At 41.5% G+C, this 21059-nt stretch overlaps 1 protein-coding gene across 1 annotated transcript in view; it reads left to right on the top strand.

The window, feature by feature from the left end:
• Positions 1 to 372: 372 nt before the first annotated feature.
• RALGAPA2 (Ral GTPase activating protein catalytic subunit alpha 2) overlaps positions 373 to 21059 on the top strand; it is a 341780-nt gene continuing 321093 nt past the window's right edge. Inside the window, exon 1 of the mRNA XM_025876863.2 lies at positions 373 to 620. Coding sequence (XP_025732648.1) covers positions 515 to 620 — 106 coding nt within the window. The 5' untranslated portion in view covers positions 373 to 514. The remainder of the gene's footprint in view (positions 621 to 21059) is intronic.

The raw sequence follows: 21059 nt of genomic DNA, 5'->3' as shown, positions 1-21059 counted from the left end.
TGGAGAACTACATTTCCCTAGAGGCCTTGGGGCATTCAGCCGGGTGAGGAGGAAGAACGTTCTCAGACCCAGCCCGTTGATTCCCATCGTGCCTAAGACACGCCAACCTGATTGGAGGGCTCTGTCGCAGTGCATTCCGGGACTTGTAGTACAGCGCGTGCAAGCTCCAAGCTTCTTCGTGATTCGCTGTGCCGACTCGGCGCTCCGGGCGCGCCCCCGCGAAGTGGGTCCAAATCGCATGCGCGTGCGCCGCGCCCGAAGGGCCGGCCGGCACCTCCCGCGGGGCGGGGCGGTTGATTCCGCATCGACACCGCCTTCCTGCCCCGCCCTTCGCCGTACCCGGCTCGCCCCTCCTTCCTGGAACCACAGCTGAAGCGGCGGCGGCAGCGGCGGCGGCCCGGCGGGGGGCGGCGAGTGGCCCGCGCGACACGCGCCGACCCGGACTCTATGCGGTAATTCGCGCGGCGCAGGCGCCTCCTGCCCCGCCGGCGGGGCCCGGGTTTACCGCGGCGGGATGTTCTCCCGAAGGAGCCATGGAGATGTGAAGAAGTCCACCCAGAAGGTGCTGGACCCCAAGAAGGACGTGCTGACGCGCCTGAAGCACCTGCGGGCGCTGCTGGGTGAGGCGCGCTTTGGGGCACCGGGCTCGTGGGCACCTGCCCCGACGTGGGCCGGACGAGGGTCGGGGCTGGGATGCCTACGGCATGGCTTAGGGGGGGTGGAGGTGGCGTGAGACCCTCCTTTCCGGGGCCCAGCATTGTTCCCCGACAGCGGGCACTCTGGCCCTCGGGCTGTGTCCTTTCGCCCAGATTGTAAACTTACCCCGGATTCGCGCCCGGTCACATCGAGGCCGGCGGAGCCGTGACTCTCCTCCCCAGCAAATCCTGCACTCCAGGTGCTCCTCGCACACACATACACATTGAACTGTCACCTCCCCTCTCGTTTTTTAATTTTAATTTTTAACTCTGACACCCTAAGTAGACTAAGTCTCCAAGTGTTTCCAGCACAGACTTAATGGAAATGTCATCTCTTGTGGGCCCCCTTCCCTTACATTTTATTTTTACTTTTGAGTCGGAGTCTTCAAATAGACTGAGTCTCGGAGCGCTCCTAGGATAAATTTAATTTAGCTGTCATCTCTCTTCCCATGCTCCTCTTTTTATTTTTATTTTTATTTTGGGTCTGGCTGCTTGGGTTTCTTTGTGTCCTTGGTGCGAAGGGGGCTCCTCCTGTCTCTTGGAGGGAGAGGTGGCTTTCCTGGGTTCAAGGAGGCTGCTGCTTCTTTATTGCCAGGATGACAGTGATAGTTATTTGCCTTCTTTCGTTTTTATGGACTGCTGGGTGGTGGAGGTTCTGTGGAGCCCAGGGGGGCCTGCAGTTGACCTGCGATGAAGCTCATCCTTGTGGCTGTGAAGTGTCCACAAGGCTTCCTGTCACCTGCTGCATGTGATCTCTAGCTGCTTTGCTAGGCTTTGTTTTGTTTTCTATTTTCTTCCCTACTTAGTTTTAACTTTTGTTTAGGACCAAACACCTGTGCTGTCTGCAGTGTTTTGGGGGGCTGAGAAAAGGACGCCTTGTTTCTTCTAGATGTCTTTTTTATTCTTAAAATGAGGAAAAAACACCTGATTTAGGACACATAGTCTTAATGTGTCTGTCACTTGAGGAAATATGACATAAAAGAATTCATTTTATATGTGAGAATTTTAAGTAAAGATCTTGTTTATGAGATTAAAAGTTGTTAATTATTTCTCTACCCTGTGAAGTACCTCTGAGGAAACACACACACACACACACACACACACGCGCACACACACACACACACCCCAGTTTCGCCAAATGAAGTTATTCACAGTCTCGGATTCCTTGAGATTTACACTATCTTGTTCAGTTTGGAATGAAATGTAAATTAATTACTTACTGTTAAGAAGGATTAGTTTTCAAGACGTTTGAAAGTGAAATGTGGTGTCCTTGGTAAACTGAACTGTCTCCTCCCTGTAGTAAAATCTCATGCACACACAGGTTGCATTGTGGAGTTCTTCCTGATTAACACCTACCGCGGGGACATTTTTGATAAAGGAAAGTTGAACAGTATTTTAAAGCATTTGATACTCTGGGACTTTTTCTGTGGTAGAGAATTTGAACTTTGGTTCTGTCCAAGTCTGCAGGATTAAGTTGGCTACATTTTGTAAAGGCAGAATCAATTAAACCTAGATAAGTTTGGCTTCTTAGAGGTGCACAGTACATTGTTACCATTCTGAGAAAGTAGTTCATTTTCAAGGCTCGGTAACTGTGGTTTCACTTTAAGGTGCAGTATCTTATTTTGAGGAACTTTCTTTTTTCATTTCATTGAGCTCATTATGACCTCAGTTTTGTAACATAGGTTCTTTGATATTAGGTTGTTTTTTGTGAATGTATTTGTTTGTGGAATGACTCAGGGTACTTTATTGCTGCAATCTTTATCCATAAGGACTACATTTTTGTAAATGTGTCTGAAGAATTCTAGTCATAATGTCTAACGTAAACTTTCGCTAACAACTGTGGTTTAAAGACTTTAAAGAAACACCGTACATTAATGTACTAGTTCCTAGCACATCATATACCCTCTTTGCTACTTTAAGAAAAAGTCTACTTAGGAAAAAAAAAAGAAAAAGTCTACTTAGAAAAAATGGCCTCTTGATCTGAAAGACAGGAATTGGCCAAGATCAAGAAAACTACTTGAAGGAAATGAATGGACATTATTGTTGTATTTTTATGTAATACTCTTGCTTGTCACATATTTTGTCTTCAAGCGATAATAAAGATGTTCTTTTTTGCATACAAAGATGATACCATTGATCTGGATTTGCAGCCTATGGCTGCATCATTTTGGCTGGTTACTTAGACTGTCTTTGAACCTCAGTTTCTTTACTCTGTCAAATGGGTATGGTAATGTCTATCTTGTAAAGGTTATTGGGAGTATAATGTATAAACTACTTCAGCTTGCAGCAGGCATGTAACAGTTTCCTCTCCCATTACTTGCCTCCCATTATTAATAGGATAGGACAAGTATTTTGATAGGTACTTTCCCACACCACCCTTTGTATTTTGATAATTGCTGTGAATTTGTTCTCTCTTTATAAAAATTAGTCTGTGTTTAAGACAACTGGCTGAGAGACACACAATGAACTGTGGAAAGTGGAGTATTTCTCATTCGTGGTAATGGCTCCAGTTAGAACTTGCTTAGCTACTTTAATCTGGCTACATACTGTAGATTGGCCTGATATTATTAACTTTATTTTGCAAGGTGGGAGACTGAGGCCCAGACAGACCTTACAAGGGGCCAAGCCATGGACTAAATGGTTTACGTGTATTGTGTTAATTGCAGGTAGAACAAAGAGCTATTAGGTCCCCTGACTTCCACTTCTGGCTGTATTGTTGAAATCATCAATGGGAGAGTAAATAAGTAAACAAAACAAAACAGAAACCAAAAAAATTCTGTGTTGCTATCTTGCTCCAGCAAAGACTCCATGTTTAATTAGAATTTGAGTACCTACTACAAATCCCCATATAGAAATAGTATTGATAGAGCAAGAAGAATTGATGTAATAGTAAGCATATAGTATGGTATGTAGTTAGATAATGGCTTATATGTTGGACTTCATTATAGGATTTCAAGGGGTCAAAAAAGATCATTAAGAGTGGCACAAACAGAAGGGCATCTTGAAGGAGGTTTTACTCATGCTGGTCCCTGAAGGATGGCTAGACTACTGAGCCACATGTATAACTTAAAATTTTCTAGTAGCCACATTTAAAAAAGTAAAAAGAAACAGGTGAAATTAATGTTAATAATACATTTTATTTAATCCTGCAGATCTAATCTGTATTATATCAACAGGTAATCAATATAAAATATTAATATTTTTTACATTCTGTTTTTCATACCAAATCTTTGAAACCCATTGTGTATTGTACACTTATAGCATGTCTCATTTCGAACTAGCTGCATTTTAAGAGCTCAGTAGCTATATGTGGCTAGTGCCTGCATACTGGGCAGAGCAAGGTTAGAATTTGGGAAGGGCAGCGGGAAGGCAGTTCCAGGCAAGGGGAGATGGGAGCCAGTAGTGGAACACATGGCAATGATGTAGAAAGGTGAGGAACGCCAGCCTGCTCCTTCCTCCTGTCCAGTGAGGGAGTCACAGGGTGATGTTGGTCATGAGATGGAGTGCTAGAATTCTTGCCCTGAGGGTGTTCACAGTGTCAGATGCGTGACTGGAGTGCTATGTAGGCCAGGGGTAGAGACAGGACAGTGAGTTGGACTGGAGGATCTTGGTGAGGGGAGAGGAGTGGTGGCCTGACTGGCAGAAGCTTGAGGCAGTTTGGGGGCCAGATCAGAAAAAGTCTTGTTTGTCTGAGTTGGAAACTCATATCTTACCTTGCAGGTGAGAGGGCCTGCTTGAAGAACTCTTAGTAGGTCAAATGATAAGATTTGAGAGCTGCTTGCCTGTCAGCAGGGCCAGGAAAATGGACTGGAAGGTGATGGGAGGGATGACACTGCTGGCAGCAAAGGAAGAGACAAATGGCAAGGGTCTGAAATAAGATGCTTTGTGAATGGAGAGGAGGGGTGGGATTTCAAAGGACCAATGCAGCAAGAACTAGTGATTGTTAAGTGAAGTAATGAAACAGGTTTGTAGAAGCCAGGCGAGGAGTGATCAGTCTGAAGGAGAAGAGATCTGGGATAAGAGGCCATAGTCAAAGCAAATCAAGTGACATCCGGGCTTGGACCAAATATCTGGAACCAGAGAGGAGAGAACAGTCTTTCACAAATGCTCTCTATATATTGACAGAGTAAAATGGAACATTTTGGTATATTTCCTTTTAAGTATCTTTTACTTTAGGTAGGGACAAGTTCACTTACAGTTTTAAATGTTGCCATTTAAACTTATTTTATTATTAGCATTTTCCTCTCATTTTTTTTCCCTCTCATTTTTATTAACTACAGACATTTTTGAAACTGTATACCATAAGTTAGCTTACTATTTTCTGGATGAGTAAATTGTTTCCTTCCTTTCTCTCTCTTTCTCTTTCTTTTTTTCTCTAGTATAATATATATATTATATTATATTATAATATGTAATAATATAATACTGTTCTAAACATCTTGGGAAGCAGCTTTTTCTATATTTTGTGTTATTTCCTTAGGACAGATTCCAATGAAGTCAAATTGCTGTGCAAAAAAAAGACGTTTATAACTTGACTTGCTGTGCAAGTGTTGCTCCCAGTGAGCCTGCTAGCCGCAAGGATCGAGACTACCATTTCCACTATAGTCTGACTAGCAATAAACACATTTGTGTAATTTTTTTTTTTTACTTTTTCCTTTTTAATTTTTTTATTGTTATGTTAATCACCATATATTACATCATTAGTTTTTGATGTAGTGTTCCATGATTCATTGTTTGTGCATAACACCCAGTGCTCCATGCAGAATGTGCCCTCTTTAATACCCATCACCAGGCTAACCCATCCCCCCACCCTCCTCCCCTCTAGAACCCTCAGTTTGTTTTTCAGAGTCCATCATCTCTCATGGTTCGTCTCCCCCTCTGACTTACTCCCCTTCATTCTTCCTCTCCTGTTATCTTCTTCTTTTTCTTTTTTCTTAAAATATGTTGCGTTATTTGTTTCAGAAGTATAGATCTGTGATTCAACAGTCTTGCACAATTCACAGCGCTCACCGTAGCACATACCCTCCCCAATGTCTGTCACCCAACCACCCCATCCCTCCCACCCCCAACCACTCCAGCAACACTCAGTTTGTTTCCTGAGATTAAGAATTCCTCATATCAGTGAGGTCATATGATACATGTCTTTCTCGGATTGACTTATTTCACTAAGCATAAGACCCTTCAGTTCCATCCACGTCGTTGCAAATGGCAAGATCTCATTCCTATTGATGGCTGCATAATATTCCATTGTGTATATATACCACATCCTCTTTATCCATTCATCTGTCAATGGACATCTTGGCTCTTTCCACAGTTTGGCTATTGTGGACATTGCTGCTATAAACATTGGGGTGCACGTACCCCTTCGGGTCCCTACATTTGTATTTTTGTGGTAAATACCCAGTAGTGCAAATGCTGGATCGAATGGTAGCTCTAATTTCAACTGTTTGAGGAACCTCCATACTGTTTTCCAGAATGGTTGCACCAGCTTGCATTCCCACCAACAGTGTAGGAGGGTTCTCCTTTCTCCACATCCCCGCCAACATCTGTCGTTCCCTGACTTGTTAATTTTAGCCATTCTGACGGGTGTGAGGTGGTATCTCATTGAGGTTTTGATTTGGATTTCCCTGATGCCGAGCGATGTTGAGCACTTTTTCATGTGCCTGTTGGCCATTTGGATGTCTTCTTTGGAAAAATGTCTGTTCATGTCTTCTGCCCATTTCTTGATTGGATTATTTGTTCTTTGGGTGTTGAGTTTGAAAAGTTCTTTATAGATTTTGGATACTAGCCCTTTATCTGATAGGTCATTTGCAAATATTTTCTCCCATTCTGTCGGTTGTCTTTTGGTTTTGTGGACTGTTTCTTTTGCTGTGCAAAAGCTTTTTATCTTGATGAAATCCCAATAGTTCACTTTTGCCCTGGCTTCCTGTGCCTTTGGCGATGTTTCTAGGAAGAAGTTGCTGCGGCTGAGGTCGAAGAGGTTGCTACCTGTGTTCTCCTTTAGGATTTGGATGGACTCCTGTCTCACGTTTAGGTCTTTCAACCATTTGGAGTCTATTTTTGTGTGTGGTGTAAGGAAATGGTCCAGTTTCATCCTTCTGCATGTGGCTGTCCAATTTTCCCAACACCATTTGTTGAAGAGACTGTCTTTTTTCCACTGGACATTCTTTCCTGCTTTGTCAAAGATAAGTTGACCATAGAGTTGAGGGTCCATTTCTGGGCTCTTGATTCTGTTCCATTGATCTATGTGTCTGTTTTTGTGCCAGTACCATACTGTCTTGATGATAACAGCTTTGTAATAGAGCTGGAAGTCCGGAATTGTGATGCCGCCAGCTTTGCTTTTCTTTTTCAATATTCCTCTGGCTATTCGGGGTCTCTTCTGGTTCCATACAAATTTTAGGATGATTTGTTCCATTTCTTTGAAAAAAGTGGATGGTATTTTGATGGGGATTGCATTGAATGTGTAGATTGCTCTAGGTAGCATTGACATCTTCACAATGTTGATTCTCCCAATCCATGAGCATGGAACGTTTTTCCATTTCTTTGTGTCTTCTTCAATTTCTTTCATGAGTATTTTATAGTTTTCTGAGGACAGATCCTTTGCCTCTTTGGTTAAATTTATTCCTAGGTATCTAATGGTTTTGGGTGCAATTGTGAATGGGATCGACTCCTTGATTTGTCTCTCTTCTGTCTTGTTGTTGGTGTATAGGAATGCCACTGATTTCTGTGCATTGATTTTATATCCTGCTACTTTACTGAATTCCTGTATGAGTTCTAGCAGTTTTGGGGTGGAGTCTTTTAGGTTTTCCACATAAAGTATCATATCATCTGCAAAGAGTGGGAGTTTGACTTCCTCTTTGCCGATTTGGATGCCTTTGATTTCTTTTTGTTTTCTGATTGCTGTGGCTAGGACTTCTAATACTATGTTGAATAGCAGTGGTGAGAGTGGACATCCCTGCCGCGTTCCTGACCTTAGGGGAAAAGCTCTCAGCCTTTCCCCATTGAGAATGATATTCGCTGTAGGTTTTTCATAGATGGCTTTTATGATATTGAGGTATGTACCCTCTAACCCTATACTCTGAAGAGTTTAGATCAAGAAAGAATGCTGTACTTTGTCAAATGCTTTTTCTGCATCTATTGAGAGGATCATATGATTCTTGTTCTTTCTTTTGGTAATGTATTGTATCACGTTGATTGATTTGCGGATGTTGAACCAGCCTTGCAGCCCAGGGATAAATCCCACTTGGTCATGGTGAATAATCCTTTTAATGTACTGTTGGATCCTATTGGCTAGTATTTTGGTGAGAATTTTTGCATCAATATTCATCAAGGATATTGGTCTGTAATTCTCCTTTTTGTTGGGGTCTTTGTCTGGTTTTGGGATCAAGGTAATGCTGGCCTCATAAAATGAGTTCGGAAGTTTTCCATCCATTTCTATTTTTTGGAACAGTTTCAGGAGAATAGGTATTAATTCTTCTTTAAAAGTTTGGTAGAATTCCCCTGGGAAGCCATCTGGCCCTGGGCTTTTGTTTGTTGGGAGATTTTTGATGACTGCTTCAATTTCCTTAGTGGTTATAGGTCTGTTCAGGTTTTCTATTTCTTCCTGGTTCAATTTTGGTAGTTGATACATCTCTAGGAATGCACCCATTTCTTCCAGGTTATCTAATTTGCTGGCATAGAGTTGCTCATAATATGTTCTTATAATTGTTTTTATTTCTTTGGTGTTGGTTGTGATCTCTCCTCTTTCATTCATGATTTTGTTGATTTGGGTCATTTCTCTTTTCTTTTTGATAAGTCTGGCCAGGGGTTTATCAATCTTGTTAATTCTTTCAAAGAACCAGCTCCTAGTTTCATTGATCTGTTCTACTGTTCTTTTGGTTTCTATTTCATTGATTTCTGCTCTGATCTTTATTATTTCTCTTCTCCTGCTGGGTTTAGGCTTTATTTGCTGTTCTTTCTCCAGCTCCTTTAGGTGTAGGGTTAGGTTGTGTATTTGAGACCTTTCTTGTTTCTTGAGAAAGGCTGGTATTGCTATAGACTTTCCTCTCAGGACTGCCTTTGCTGTATCCCAAAGATTTTGAACAGTTGTGTTTTCATTTTCATTGGTTTCCATGAATTTTTTTAATTCTTCTTTAATTTCCTGGTTGACCCATTCATTCTTTAGTAGGATGCTCTTTAGCCTCCAGGTATTTGAGTTCTTTCTGACTTTCCTCTTGTGATTGAGTTCTAGTTTCAAAGCATTGTGGTCTGAAAACATGCAGGGAATAATCCCAGTCTTTTGGTACCGGTTGAGACCTGATTTGTGACCTAGGATGTGATCAATTCTGGAGAATGTTCCATGGGCACTCGAGAAGAATGTGTATTCCGTTGCTTTGGGATGGAATGTTCTGAATATGTCTGTGAAGTCCATCTGGTCCAGTGTGTCATTTAAAGTCTTTATTTCCTTGTTGATCTTTTGCTTAGATGATCTGTCCATTTCAGTGAGAGGGGTGTTAAAGTCCCCCACTATTATTGTATTGTTGTCAATGTGTTTCTTTGCTTTTGTTATTAATTGCCTTATAAAATTGGGTGCTCCCATGTTAGGGGCATAGATATTTACAATTGTTAGATCTTCTTGTTGGATAGACCCTTTAAGTAGGATATAGTGTCCTTCCTCATCTCTTATTACAGTCTTTGTTTTAAAATCTAGTTTGTCTGATATAAGGATTGCCACCCCAGCTTTCTTTTGGTATCCATTAGCATGGTAAATGGTTTTCCACCCCCTCACTTTCAATCTGGGGGTGTCTTTGGGTCTAAAATGAGTCTCTTGCAGACAGCATATGGATGGGTCTTGTTTTTTAATCCAATCTGATAGCCTGTGTCTTTTGATTGGGGCATTTAGCCCATTTACATTCAGGGTAACTATTGAAATGTATGAATTTAGTGCCATTGTATTGCCTGTAAGGTGACTGTTGGAGAATGGGAGTGTCAGGGATAGGGCCGGAGGAGTTAGGAGGAGATCCTGGCTGATGATAGGGGAAGATGAATTTGGTGTTAGGGGTGTTGAGTTTGAGAAAAGGGCAAGATCCAAGCGGAAATGTCTAGGAGGTTGTTGGACATGGGGTCTGGAACTTAATAAGAGGATACAGAGCTATGGTATGGTTGTGTATTGTCATCATGGTTCCATCAGATCTTCCCACAAACCTCTGATGCAGGTAGTGTTCCTACCTTCAACCTGTAGATGAAGAAACTGAGGCTCAGTGAGCTTAACTACTCGTCTGTCAGCACCTAGTCAATAAGTGGCAGAGCTGAGATTCCTGATTATAAGCCCATGTTATGCCTCTGCTAGTTATCTGACTCAAAAGTATATTTATATATCAGAAAATATATTTACCCCACCATAGTAAATGTTAACATATAAATAAAAAGCCCGATGGTTTTTGCATGTCTCCCAAAAATGTTGCTTTGACTTGTGCTGCTCTCTGCCTGGTCTGTTTTTACTAGATTCTTAGGGAGACTTGAGGCTATATTTGATTTCAGCATGGCAGAAGACAAAAAGACTCCTTTTGTGTTTTTCTGTTCATTGACCTCTCTGTACACTTGGCAGACCTAGCAGGTGGTAAAATATTTGCATGGACGTTAGTGTCAAAGGACGTTCTACAACCAGAGCAGAGCCGAGGTGTAATTTCAGGCTCCTCAGGTAGTCTTAGTTTTGTCTCTCTCATTCAACCTTGTTTGAAGCAAAGTCATTTTGCCATAATGCTCCTTTTGCTAACTTTTCATCAGTTACTAACGTTTTATATCTGTAACCTCTGGCATGTAAGATGAACTTTGGACACAGATACGTGTATCACAAATACACCAATCCCTGACTCTAAGGCTCAGGGATGTCTGGACTTCTGATGAGAGAAGGGTGAACCTAGGATAAAAATCCGATCGAGCTCAGATGTTTCGTTTGAGACAACTGACTTCCTCCTTTTATTCTGGGAAGAGAGCTAATTGATAGTTCCAGAATATTTTGACGTAAATTTTTATAATTTGTATTTTTATTTTGTTTGTAAGTGCTTTACTTGCAATTGGGCATAAATACTTTTACTAGTTGTTTAGAGTACTGATCTTTACATAGATAAAATTGTAGGGAATTGTTTTTTTAAAAATGACTTTCAAAATAGCAAATTGATTCAATTTAAATTTTTTTTAAATTATGTTTTAAAGGAGGAATATGTTGGGACGCCTGGGTGGCTCAGTCATTAAGCGTCTGCCTTCGGCTCAGGTCATGATCCCGGGGTCCTGGGATCGAGCCCCGCATCGGGCTCCCTGCTCAGCGGGAAGCCTGCTTCTCCCTCTCCCACTCCCCCTGATTGTGTTCCCTCTCTCACTGTGTCTCTCTCTGTCAAATAAATAAAATCTTAAAAAAAAAAAGGAGGAATATGTTATTGTACTGTAAAATTAATAATATATAAATGTGGTAGACAACTATGCTGTCTTCAGATTTTAAAAAAATTTGAGTTCCACAGACATTTTTTCAAGAGTGTATGAGTGAGTACGTGTGTGTGTCTATATCTGTCTGTCTGTCTGCTCAGGAGGGCTGTGTATTCAGATATTAATAAGGCAGAAGCCCAGAACCTATGGTTTAATAGGAGTGGTAGACACATAAACAACTACATTTCCTGTGAAGGTGTTAGTGCCTCGATGGAGCGGGTGAGTTGGTGCAGAGGAGGCATGGCAGAGAGGCCTCTTGGAGAGGTTGCCAGTGCTTCCTGAGGGAGATGCACTCTGAGGTGGGTTTGGAATGACGAATATGGGGTCTCTCTGGTGGACAAGTCGGGGATGAGGGGACTGCAGAGAGGAACTTGTGTGACGGGAATGGCGTGGCCACCATGGAGTTAAGTGTACAGTGGCTTTCATCCTGTTGGGGGGGGTAGATGTTGGGAACCAGGAAGACATAAGGAGAGAATAGGAGCCAAATGTGATGTGTCCCCTTGGTGAATGGCTCAAGAGTCTCAGAGTCCCTGAGATTTGAAACAGGAGTGCCAGGACAGTGAGAGCTCCCATCCTTCTGGATTGCAAACCCTGAAGGTGTAGCATGGGCTGCCAGTGTTCATCTTTCCCCAGTGTGGAGGGAACCTACCTCAAATTGAATTCATAATGAGAGGGAAGCAGGGGAGAGGTGGAGGGTGAGACAAATGTACTGGACCCTGTGTGAGCCGAGAGGTTCGCCATGTCTGTGCCATCTCCACTCCTGAGCTTCTCGGTTGCAGGTGCCAGTAACACCCTGTTTTTGCTTTAGCTAGCTTGAGTCATATTTCTGGGTCTGGAAATGGAAAGAATACAGATTAATATGCCAGAAAGGGGGGGGGAGTCCCAGATCAAGGTTGGGTGGGTGGGTCTGTATGTGTGGATATGCTTTTTATATTTTTTAAGAGCTGAGAAAATTTGAGTTTATATATATGTAGAAGAAGGAGCTAATAAAAGAGCAAAATTGAAGAAACAGTGCAGAGAAACGGAATACAAATGGAGAAAGGTGGGTCTTCAGTGGGATCAGGAGCGTGGGGCAGGAGATCAGGCTTGACAAGAGGGACACCACTTCCTCTAAGGCCACATGGAGGAAGTAAGAATGGGGTCCTAGATGTGGGGGGAGCTCTCACACTATGGCTTCTGTTTTCTCTGCAAAGGTAAGAGGTAGAGTCAACTGCTGAGCCAGTTTTCTTGCGGGTGTAGTGATAGGGACTGAGGATGTCTTGTTCCCTCTCCTGTGCCATGCATCCCCTTAAAATAAAGGAAATACTATAATCTGTAAGACTTGTTCTTTTGGGGAGCAATCTCATAAATGCATTTAACTTATGCATTCAGTACTTGGCCAGAAGCCAGGAAATGTATATATATAAAACGAGGACAGTTCAGGTAGTGCACATATTGTCTGGCCTTCCACTTGGTGACCATGTGTCCCAGAGTGGCAGCAGGGGGCCCAGGGAAGTGCTGTGTTCTCATTGGTCTTCTTTCCTTCATGCCTCTCAACTGTGGGACCATCTGTCCTACTGGATGTGGCTCTAATGGTTAGGGGTAATTTTGATCTTCTCCATTTTTGCCTTGAATGCGACTTAACCTCACGTAAGATGTAACGTGATTGTACATATTTGTGTGGCACCTTGCACTTTTGCAAAATATTTTCTCCTATTCTCATTGGGTCAATATGCTGCCTTAAGCTACCAGTTCAGAAAGGACTTACCTTTTAGATTCTTAGTCAAGCTTTGTTTCTGACTTAGTTCTGAATGCCCATTTCAAATTTTTAACAGTGATTTTTACAAAAGAGATATTTCATAACCATTTTTTTGTCTTTTGTTTTAGAAACTGAAACCACATCTGAAAAGTATTTTAAAAGTAGTTGTAATTTTTAACAGTAAATACGTAATTTCGCTATTGCAACTGTGGTTTAGCTTTAAAAGATAAGGAGCCCTTTGATATTATCTTGTGTTTGATTTTAAGTGATGGCACATATTCACTGAACTTCAGCCATAGTTTCAGGGACACATAGGTACTAGTGACATTGTTTGTGCCCGATTGTGAGAGCCATGAGAATGTGCCACTCAGGTCTCTGCTGGGGGATCATGACTGACGGATGGCTCTGGTTGCTGCCCTCTGGATTCACCACCACTTCTTAGCCAAAGCTAAGCTTCTCTTGGGCTCCTTGCAGTTACTGAGCAAGCAGGAATACTAATGTGGTCCACTCATGCAAAATCCAGATGCCTCTGAAGGGTGACTTTGGCTTGAGGACTCCCTATGGGTTGGTCACGACCTTCTCAGGACTGAGTTGGAGTCTGAGGCTCTTCCTTCCCGGCCCTCCTTCCTTCCCCCTCTCCTTTGCAGGGGGTCAGACCTGCACTGTAGTTGAAGCCTCTCCCTGCCTTCTCAGGTCTCTCCCCTTTCCCCTTCACAGGCCGTTCTCCCAATAAATCTCCTACATGTAATACTGTCTTGGTGTCTACTTCTCAGGGAGCCCAGACTGACACACCATCCCTTTCCCCAGAAGGTGTTGCCCGTCCTACCATCTAAAACCGTTCCAGGAGACAGCGTGAGCACACTACATCTTCCACATAAACTTTCTTTATCCTTCCGCCCTGAAATGATATTTCCTCAGAATTCCCATAGTATTTTGAACTTTGCTTTTGGCATTTATGGCCTTTTGCTTTGTATCTGCTGGATCTCCCCTACTAGTTGATAAATACATTGAGAATATGAAGAACTTCTTGTTCATCTTGATTCCTTTTGGTAACATACTTCCTTATTTGTAATCATAATAATTAGCATTTAATCAGCACTTTCCATGTGCCAAACACTGCCAGAAATGCTTTTACATAAATTAACTCATGTAGTCCTCCCAAATGGGATAGGTAATATTATTATCCTCATTTTACAGATGAGACACAAAAGCGTTAAGAATCTTGTCCAAGGTTACACAGCTGGTAAGTGACAGAGTCAGGATTTGAACATGGGCACCTGGCTGCAGAGTCCCCTTGTTCATTTAGCAGTTATTTTTTATCCAGACAGAATATGTGCCAGGTGCTATACACGGTGTTGGGGATGCCGAGCTTGCAATCCAAGTCTAGCATAAATAACTATTAATGAGGGTTCTAGAGGGGAGGGGGGTGGGGGGAGGGGTTATCCTGGTGATGGGTATTAAAGAGGGCACGTTCTGCATGGAGCACTGGGTGTTATACGCAAACAATGAATCATGGAACACTACATCAAAAACTAATGATGTAATAGATGGTGATTAACATAACATAATAAAAAAAAAAAACCCAGCAAACAAATCCCAAAATGTGATTTCCAAATAAACGGATGTAAGTCTGTGTGGGAGTAGCAGCCACCTGATGTTTTGAAAAATTTCTAAAAGCCTTCCTGCCCCAAAGATTGTTTTCACAAGCCAGATGTTCCCATCATTAAAGTAATGATTTGAGACCCAGAACTAAGGTCTCCTGAAAGAGCCCGCTAACCTTCTCCCTTGTGTACTTGCACCTGTTGTCAGACCCACCCCTCTGATCCCAAGGGAGCAGCTGTAAGAAAGGACTATTTGTGTGGACAAAAGGGAGAAGAGGTTGGGGGAGAGGGACAGCCAGACCAGAGGGCTGTTGGTAAGATAGGCTTGGGGGAGGCTTCTTTCATAGAAACAAAATCGCAGAGACACTATTGTAAAATTTTAAATCTACAGAAACCAAAACTGAGTCACTATCCCCCCAAAAGGACTGGTTCTAACTAGTAAAAATTCTTTCAATGAGATCTTTGATAGTATTTTTAAGACAGCATGGAAGAGAGGGGAACAGAAGACATATGTTGCTTCTTTACAACTTTTTAAAGGGATTAACGTGTTTTATTTCTGTCCGGTCATATTTCTGGTACCGTGTAGACCTCTATTTTCCATGGATTTTATATCTGATAAGATAAGGATGTGTTTGAGTTAGTTAGGCTTGACGTAGTAGAGCTTATGCTGAACTTCGGGGTAGAAGTAAATATCACCTCGTCTCTGTGTGTGTGTGTGTGTGTGTGTGTGTGTGTGTGTGTGTGTGTGTATCATATTGCAGCTATTTATTTGGAGAGAATGGTTCCATTCCTCTCTCTTCCTGCTCCTAAAATAAATATGTACACAAACAGACATATCATTTTAACTGTAGTAAAAAATAAATAATGACCTGGAAAAATATTTGAAATTTATAGGAGAGGATATAGTTATATCCTTAGTACATAGAGAGCTCTTACATATTAACAGGAAAAATTAGAACAGATGTTTAAAATATATACGTCACAAATGAAGAAATGACAAGAACCAATGTTTTAAATGTCACTTCAGTTACCTAGGATATATAAACTTACAAATAAAAATGTATTTACCTAATATTTTAGCAAAGTTGCGGTTGTGTGTGTTTTTTCCCTAATGATTCCTCCTGGTTATCTGTGTTTGCTTTCCAATACACCTTTGATAGGATTCTAATTTGGTATGATCTCTCTGGAAAGTAATTTGTTGGTATGTGCTAATGGTCTTAAAAATGTACATATCATTTGACTTAATTTCCTTTTCTGGGAAATGATGATAGGTATACTTAAAGGCAATTAAGAAACACATTGCAGCATTGTTTTCATGTTTAAAATTTTGTTCATTGAGGTAAATTTCACATAATGTAAAATTAATCATTTTAAAGTGAACAATTGAGTGGCATTTAGAACATTTACAGTGCTGTGCAATCATCACACCTCTATCTAGTTCCGGAACATTTTCATCACTCCAACAGAAAACCCTGTACCCATAAGCAGTCTCTTATTCCCTCCTCCCTCCAGGGCCTGGCAACCACCTGTGTGTGTGTGTTCAACCAGCTGGGGAATTTTTTTTTTTTCTTTTTAAAATCATTCTGCTCTACTGGAGTGATAGTTGACCCTTGAACAATGGGTTTGAACTGCATGGGTCCACTTATATGAGGATTGTTTTTTGTATAATAACAGTACAGGACTATAAATGTATTTTATCTTCCTTATGATTTTCTTAATAACATTTTCTTTTCTCTAGCTTCCTTTATTGTAAGAATACAGCATATCATGTGCATATTAGATATATACAAAATATGTGTTAATTGTTTGTTATTGGTGAGGCTTCTGGTCAATAGTAGGCTGTTGTGAGTTAAGTTTTGGGGGAGTCAAAAGTTACATGCAGGAGTAGACACCCCCAGTCCCTGCATTGTTCAAGGATCTACTGCATATGTTGAGCATATTTATATAAGTCAGGACACTTGGTTGCAAGTGGCGGAAACTCTAACTTAAAAAGGGGGGAATTTAATGATGCACACAACTACTCTAGGGGAATATTTGGCTTTAAGTATGTTTGACTGCTGACGGGAATGTAAGTGGAGTCCAGGACACTCACCCCTTCTCATGTTTACTCTCTTTTTTGACCTCCCTCTTGGTGAAAAATACTCGTTTCCACTCTTGGTTCTGTGTTTGTTTCTTTTTTGTGCCTCTGCTTCATTTTCAGGCTGACTCTGCCAGGTGCAGGAGAGATGGTCCCTGAAAGCTAGTGACCCTTCAGAAGAGTGTAGCCCCTCTAGGGCCCCAGGTCCTGAGACCACACTGATTGGCTTTACTTGGGTCATGGGCCCATTCCTGTAGGAGATGGGGTACTCTGATTGGCCAGCTTGGATATCATTTGCCCTGTTCCTAGAGACTGAATCTCATTCTGGCTCATATATTTCTGAGAAAGTAGTTCTGGAAAGGTATTCTGATACATTCCCACATAAAACAGTACTGCTCGTATCTCTGCTCATACCCATGTATATCACAAGGGCATTGACTTTTGTGTTGATAATTCTAGGTCATTGAGAAAACCCTACATGACATTTTATAAGTTCTACTTAAGACTCTGGGAGTTATATTTGAGGATTTATCTAATTTGAGGGAAGTAAGGGTTTCCCTTTTAATAAATGGATTTGCTACTCTTTGAGTTCTATCTATATTAGACAGTATACATTTTTTTAAGTCATTCTACAAATAGATACTGAGGGCTTGCTGTGTGCCAAATGAAGCTCCAGTTTCATGAGATTTTCATTCTATTAGGGCAGATGGACAATAAATAAATAACAAGTAAATGTATAATGTATAATGTTACCCCAAATTTCAGTAAGAGGCAAGAAGCAGACATAGTAGAGAGTACCCCTGGCATGCCTGGGTGGCTCAGTCTGTTAAGTGTCTGACTCTTGATTTTGGCTTAGGTCATGATCTCAGGGTCATGAGACTGAGCCCCGCATCAGGCTCCTGCTGAGCATGGAGCCTGCATAATATTCTCTCTCTCCCTCTGCTCCCCTCCTCCCCCTGGCACTCTCTTGCTCTCTCTCTCCCCCTGCCCCAAAAAAGAAAGTACCCCTGCTATTGACAAAAAATGGAGATAGATCTGCCAGCTGCTAAAAAGTATAAGCACAGGAAAATGTTGATCGGTCAGGGTAATATTAATTTATCCCTATATAAATGATTGCAAAGAGAAGCCAGTGGTTGGCTCCATTTCAGGAACCTACTAAATTAGGGCCCCATTTGTACTTTATATTGTGTTTCTTAATGGAAAGACCTGAGGGAGTCTTGATTTCTGGCTCAGTGTAGCTTGAAAAGACATGATTTTTATGAACCAGTGTTGCTAGCTGAGCGTGCACCGATGGAGATTCTGTTCTGGCAGTTGCTCTTTGGTGCCAAGTTTACACAGAATGAAGAAACGTGACTGAATGTGTGCTAAGGCCACCAGGTCTTTTAAATGAACCTTAATCATGATTGGAAATGTCATCACCTTTTCCATTCAGGGGTGTCACACATGTGCTTGTCCCTAACTCAATGCAAGTTATCGAGTGGCTGGGCAGACATAATTTCTTTCTGCCTGGTTCTATTCTTTTTCTACCCTTTTTGGTAAATGACAGTTAGAGAAACACAGCTTTCCCTAAAGACAGCAAAATCCCCTATTATAACTAGGTCATTACAGGGCATTATCTACAACATGTGTGTTATTATAGAATAAGTTTAATTACAGTGTTGAGCAGAAGAAATTTAAGTTATTTGCTGTTTTGGGGGCATTTTGGTCTTGATGAAGATACTATTTAACATATTGTGTGGGTCTTGAGTGTACTTCAAAGTTGGAGAGTAGGACAAGTTTGGAGAATATTAGTCTGGTGTCAAGTTTGCTGAGTTCTTTTCTTTTTTATGGTGAATAGTCAGGCTTTGTAAAATACCTGAAAAAGATCTCTTTCCAAAACGCTGTGGCAGCTTTTTTTTTCCAAAATGGAAAATAGGTTTATATGTGTGTGTGTGTGTGTGTGTGTGTGTGTGTGTGTGTGTGTGTGTATGTGTATGTGTATGTACATATATATTTCCTTCCTTTAGTTCCCCCTCCAACCCTACCTCCTCTTTCTGGTAACAGCAAGTCTGATTTCTTTTTCAATGAGTTTGGCTTGCTTGCTTGCTTGCTTGCTTGCTTTCTTGATTCCATGTACGGGTGAGATCGGGTGAGATCATTGAGTACATATTTGTCTTTCTCTGTCTGACTTATTTCACTTAGCATAAAGCCTTCAAGGTCCATCCATGTTGTTGTGCATAGTCTTTTTGGTTATGAAATTTAATGTACTCATTATAAACATTTGAATGATACACATAAGCAAAAAATAATTTAAGTATGAGAGAGCTCTTCAAATTCTGCAATTCCCTAACGACCATTGTGTGAATTTTGGTAAGCATGTTTTCTATGCTTGCTCTTGCTTATGTGCATTCTCTTCTCTCTCTCTGTGTCTGTCGTGGGTGTACAACACACATAAACACAGTTTTACATGAATAGTCATTATGCGTGGTCTAACCCTAGATTTTTGACTTAACACTCCTTGGACATTTTTCCACATCAGTAAGTGAAGACTTACATAATACTTAAATGGCCGTCTCATGTTCCCCTGGACTCGTATAACAAGTTATCTGCCAGCCATTCCTCAGGTTGTGGGTTTCTGGCCTTCCCATGCTGCCAGGATATTGAGGCCTGGGAGTGAGAAGAGTGGCTGCCTGATGACCAGAGGCCTTTGGTTTCTTGTGTAAGGGCTACAGTGGACCATATTTGTAGCTGCTGACAGGTTGGGGGACATTGTGATGGATTTCCAGAGGTAAAGAGAGGCCCTTGGGGAAGGCCATTTCAGCTTTTGCTGAGGTAACTTCATAGAAAGACCACCTTTTTAACCTGTCCAGGACGAAGGTCATTCCATTTGCAGGCTGACTTTGGTGTCCTAAATAAACCCAACTTCTGGGTCCACTTTTAGATTTAGTAACTCTTTAGTTCTGTGACTTTTACCAGATCTGTGTGCTTAAAGAAAAAAAAAAAGTCGTGTTTCCGGGGCACCTGGGTGGCTCAGTTCGTTAAGCCTCTGACTTCAGCTCAGGTCATGATCTCAGGGTCCTGGGATCAGGCCCCATGTCAGGCTCCCCACTCACAGGGAGTCTGCTTCTCTTCTCCTTCTCCTTCTGTCCCTCCCCTGCTCATCCCTGCTCTCTCTTTCTCTCTCTCAAATGAATCAATAAAATCTTGGAAAAAAAATCATGTTTCCAGTTATGCTTCCCGGTACCTCCTCTGTCACTTCCTATTAATATTGGATTTAGAGGAGGAGTGTGGGAGCCTGACTGCCTGGGTTCGAGTCCAGCAGTGACCTAACCTCTCTGACCTTCCACTGGCCATAAGGACAGTACCTGCTTCCTATGGCTACAAGAGGTTTAATTAAGTTTAATATATTCAAAGCTCTTTTGTAAGCCATTGCTATAATTATTAATAATTATTTGGTGTAAGTAAGATGGCTGTCTCTGTCCTCATCACCACTTTTCTGCTTCCTTAGTTGTTGGAGATGGGCGCAGGTAGAGGTTACCAGCTAGCTCCTGCTTTATCTGTTTTATTTCTATCAGTGACTCCCTTGTGAGTGGTTTTGACTGTCGTATAGGCTAGCCCCAATTCAGATCAAGAAAAGTAGAAGCAGTTTTGCATTGACTTAAAAAGTGTGATGAAACTTGATTCTACCAAAGGAATAGATATATTAAAATGTATATGAAGCACATTTGATTTAAACATTGTATTTCATTGGTGTATATTTATGTTTTGTTATATTGGTACTTCATATTGGTTAAAAAGAAAGTCTTAGGATCCTGTATTTGAGAAAACGTATGTCAAAATGTTTAAATAAAATAGCTCTACTTTTTTAAAACTTTAGCGCTAGGTTTGGGGTACATCTTTTTTTTTTTATGTTATGTTAGTCGCCATACAATACATCACCAGTTTTCAATGCAGTGATCCATGATTCACGATTTTTTTTTTCATACAGTGCTCCATGCAGTACGTGCCCTCCTTAACACCCATCACCGGGCTAACCCATCCCCCTCCCCCCTCCCCTCTAAAACCCTGTTTGTTTCTCAGAGTCCATAGCCTCTCATGGTTCCTCTCTCCCTCCAATCCCCCCCCCTTCATTTTTCCCTTCCTTCTCCCAATGTCCTCCATGCTATTCCTTATGTTCCACAGATAAGTGAAACCATATAATTGACTTTCTCAGTTTGACTTATTTCACTTAGCATAATCTCCTTCAGTACCATCCATGTTGATGTAAAAGTTGGGTATTCATCCTTTCTGATGGCTGAGAAATATTCCATTTTTTTTATTATGTTATGTTCATCACCATACATTACATCATTAGTTTTTGATGTAGTGTTCCATGAGTCATTGTTTGTGCATAACACCCAGTGCTCCACGCAGAATGTGCCCTCTTTAATACCCATCACCAGGCTAACCCATCCCCCCACCCCCTCCCCTCTAGAACCCTCAGTTTGTTTCTCAGAGTCCATAGTCTC

Source organism: Callorhinus ursinus, unplaced genomic scaffold (assembly GCF_003265705.2).
Source record: "Callorhinus ursinus isolate GAN/ISIS: 27379988/994484 unplaced genomic scaffold, GSC_fseal_2.0 scaffold29, whole genome shotgun sequence".
NCBI lineage: Eukaryota > Metazoa > Chordata > Mammalia > Carnivora > Otariidae > Callorhinus > Callorhinus ursinus.
Note: the sequence above shows the minus strand (reverse complement) of the source record. Positions and strands in the feature narration are given on the sequence as shown.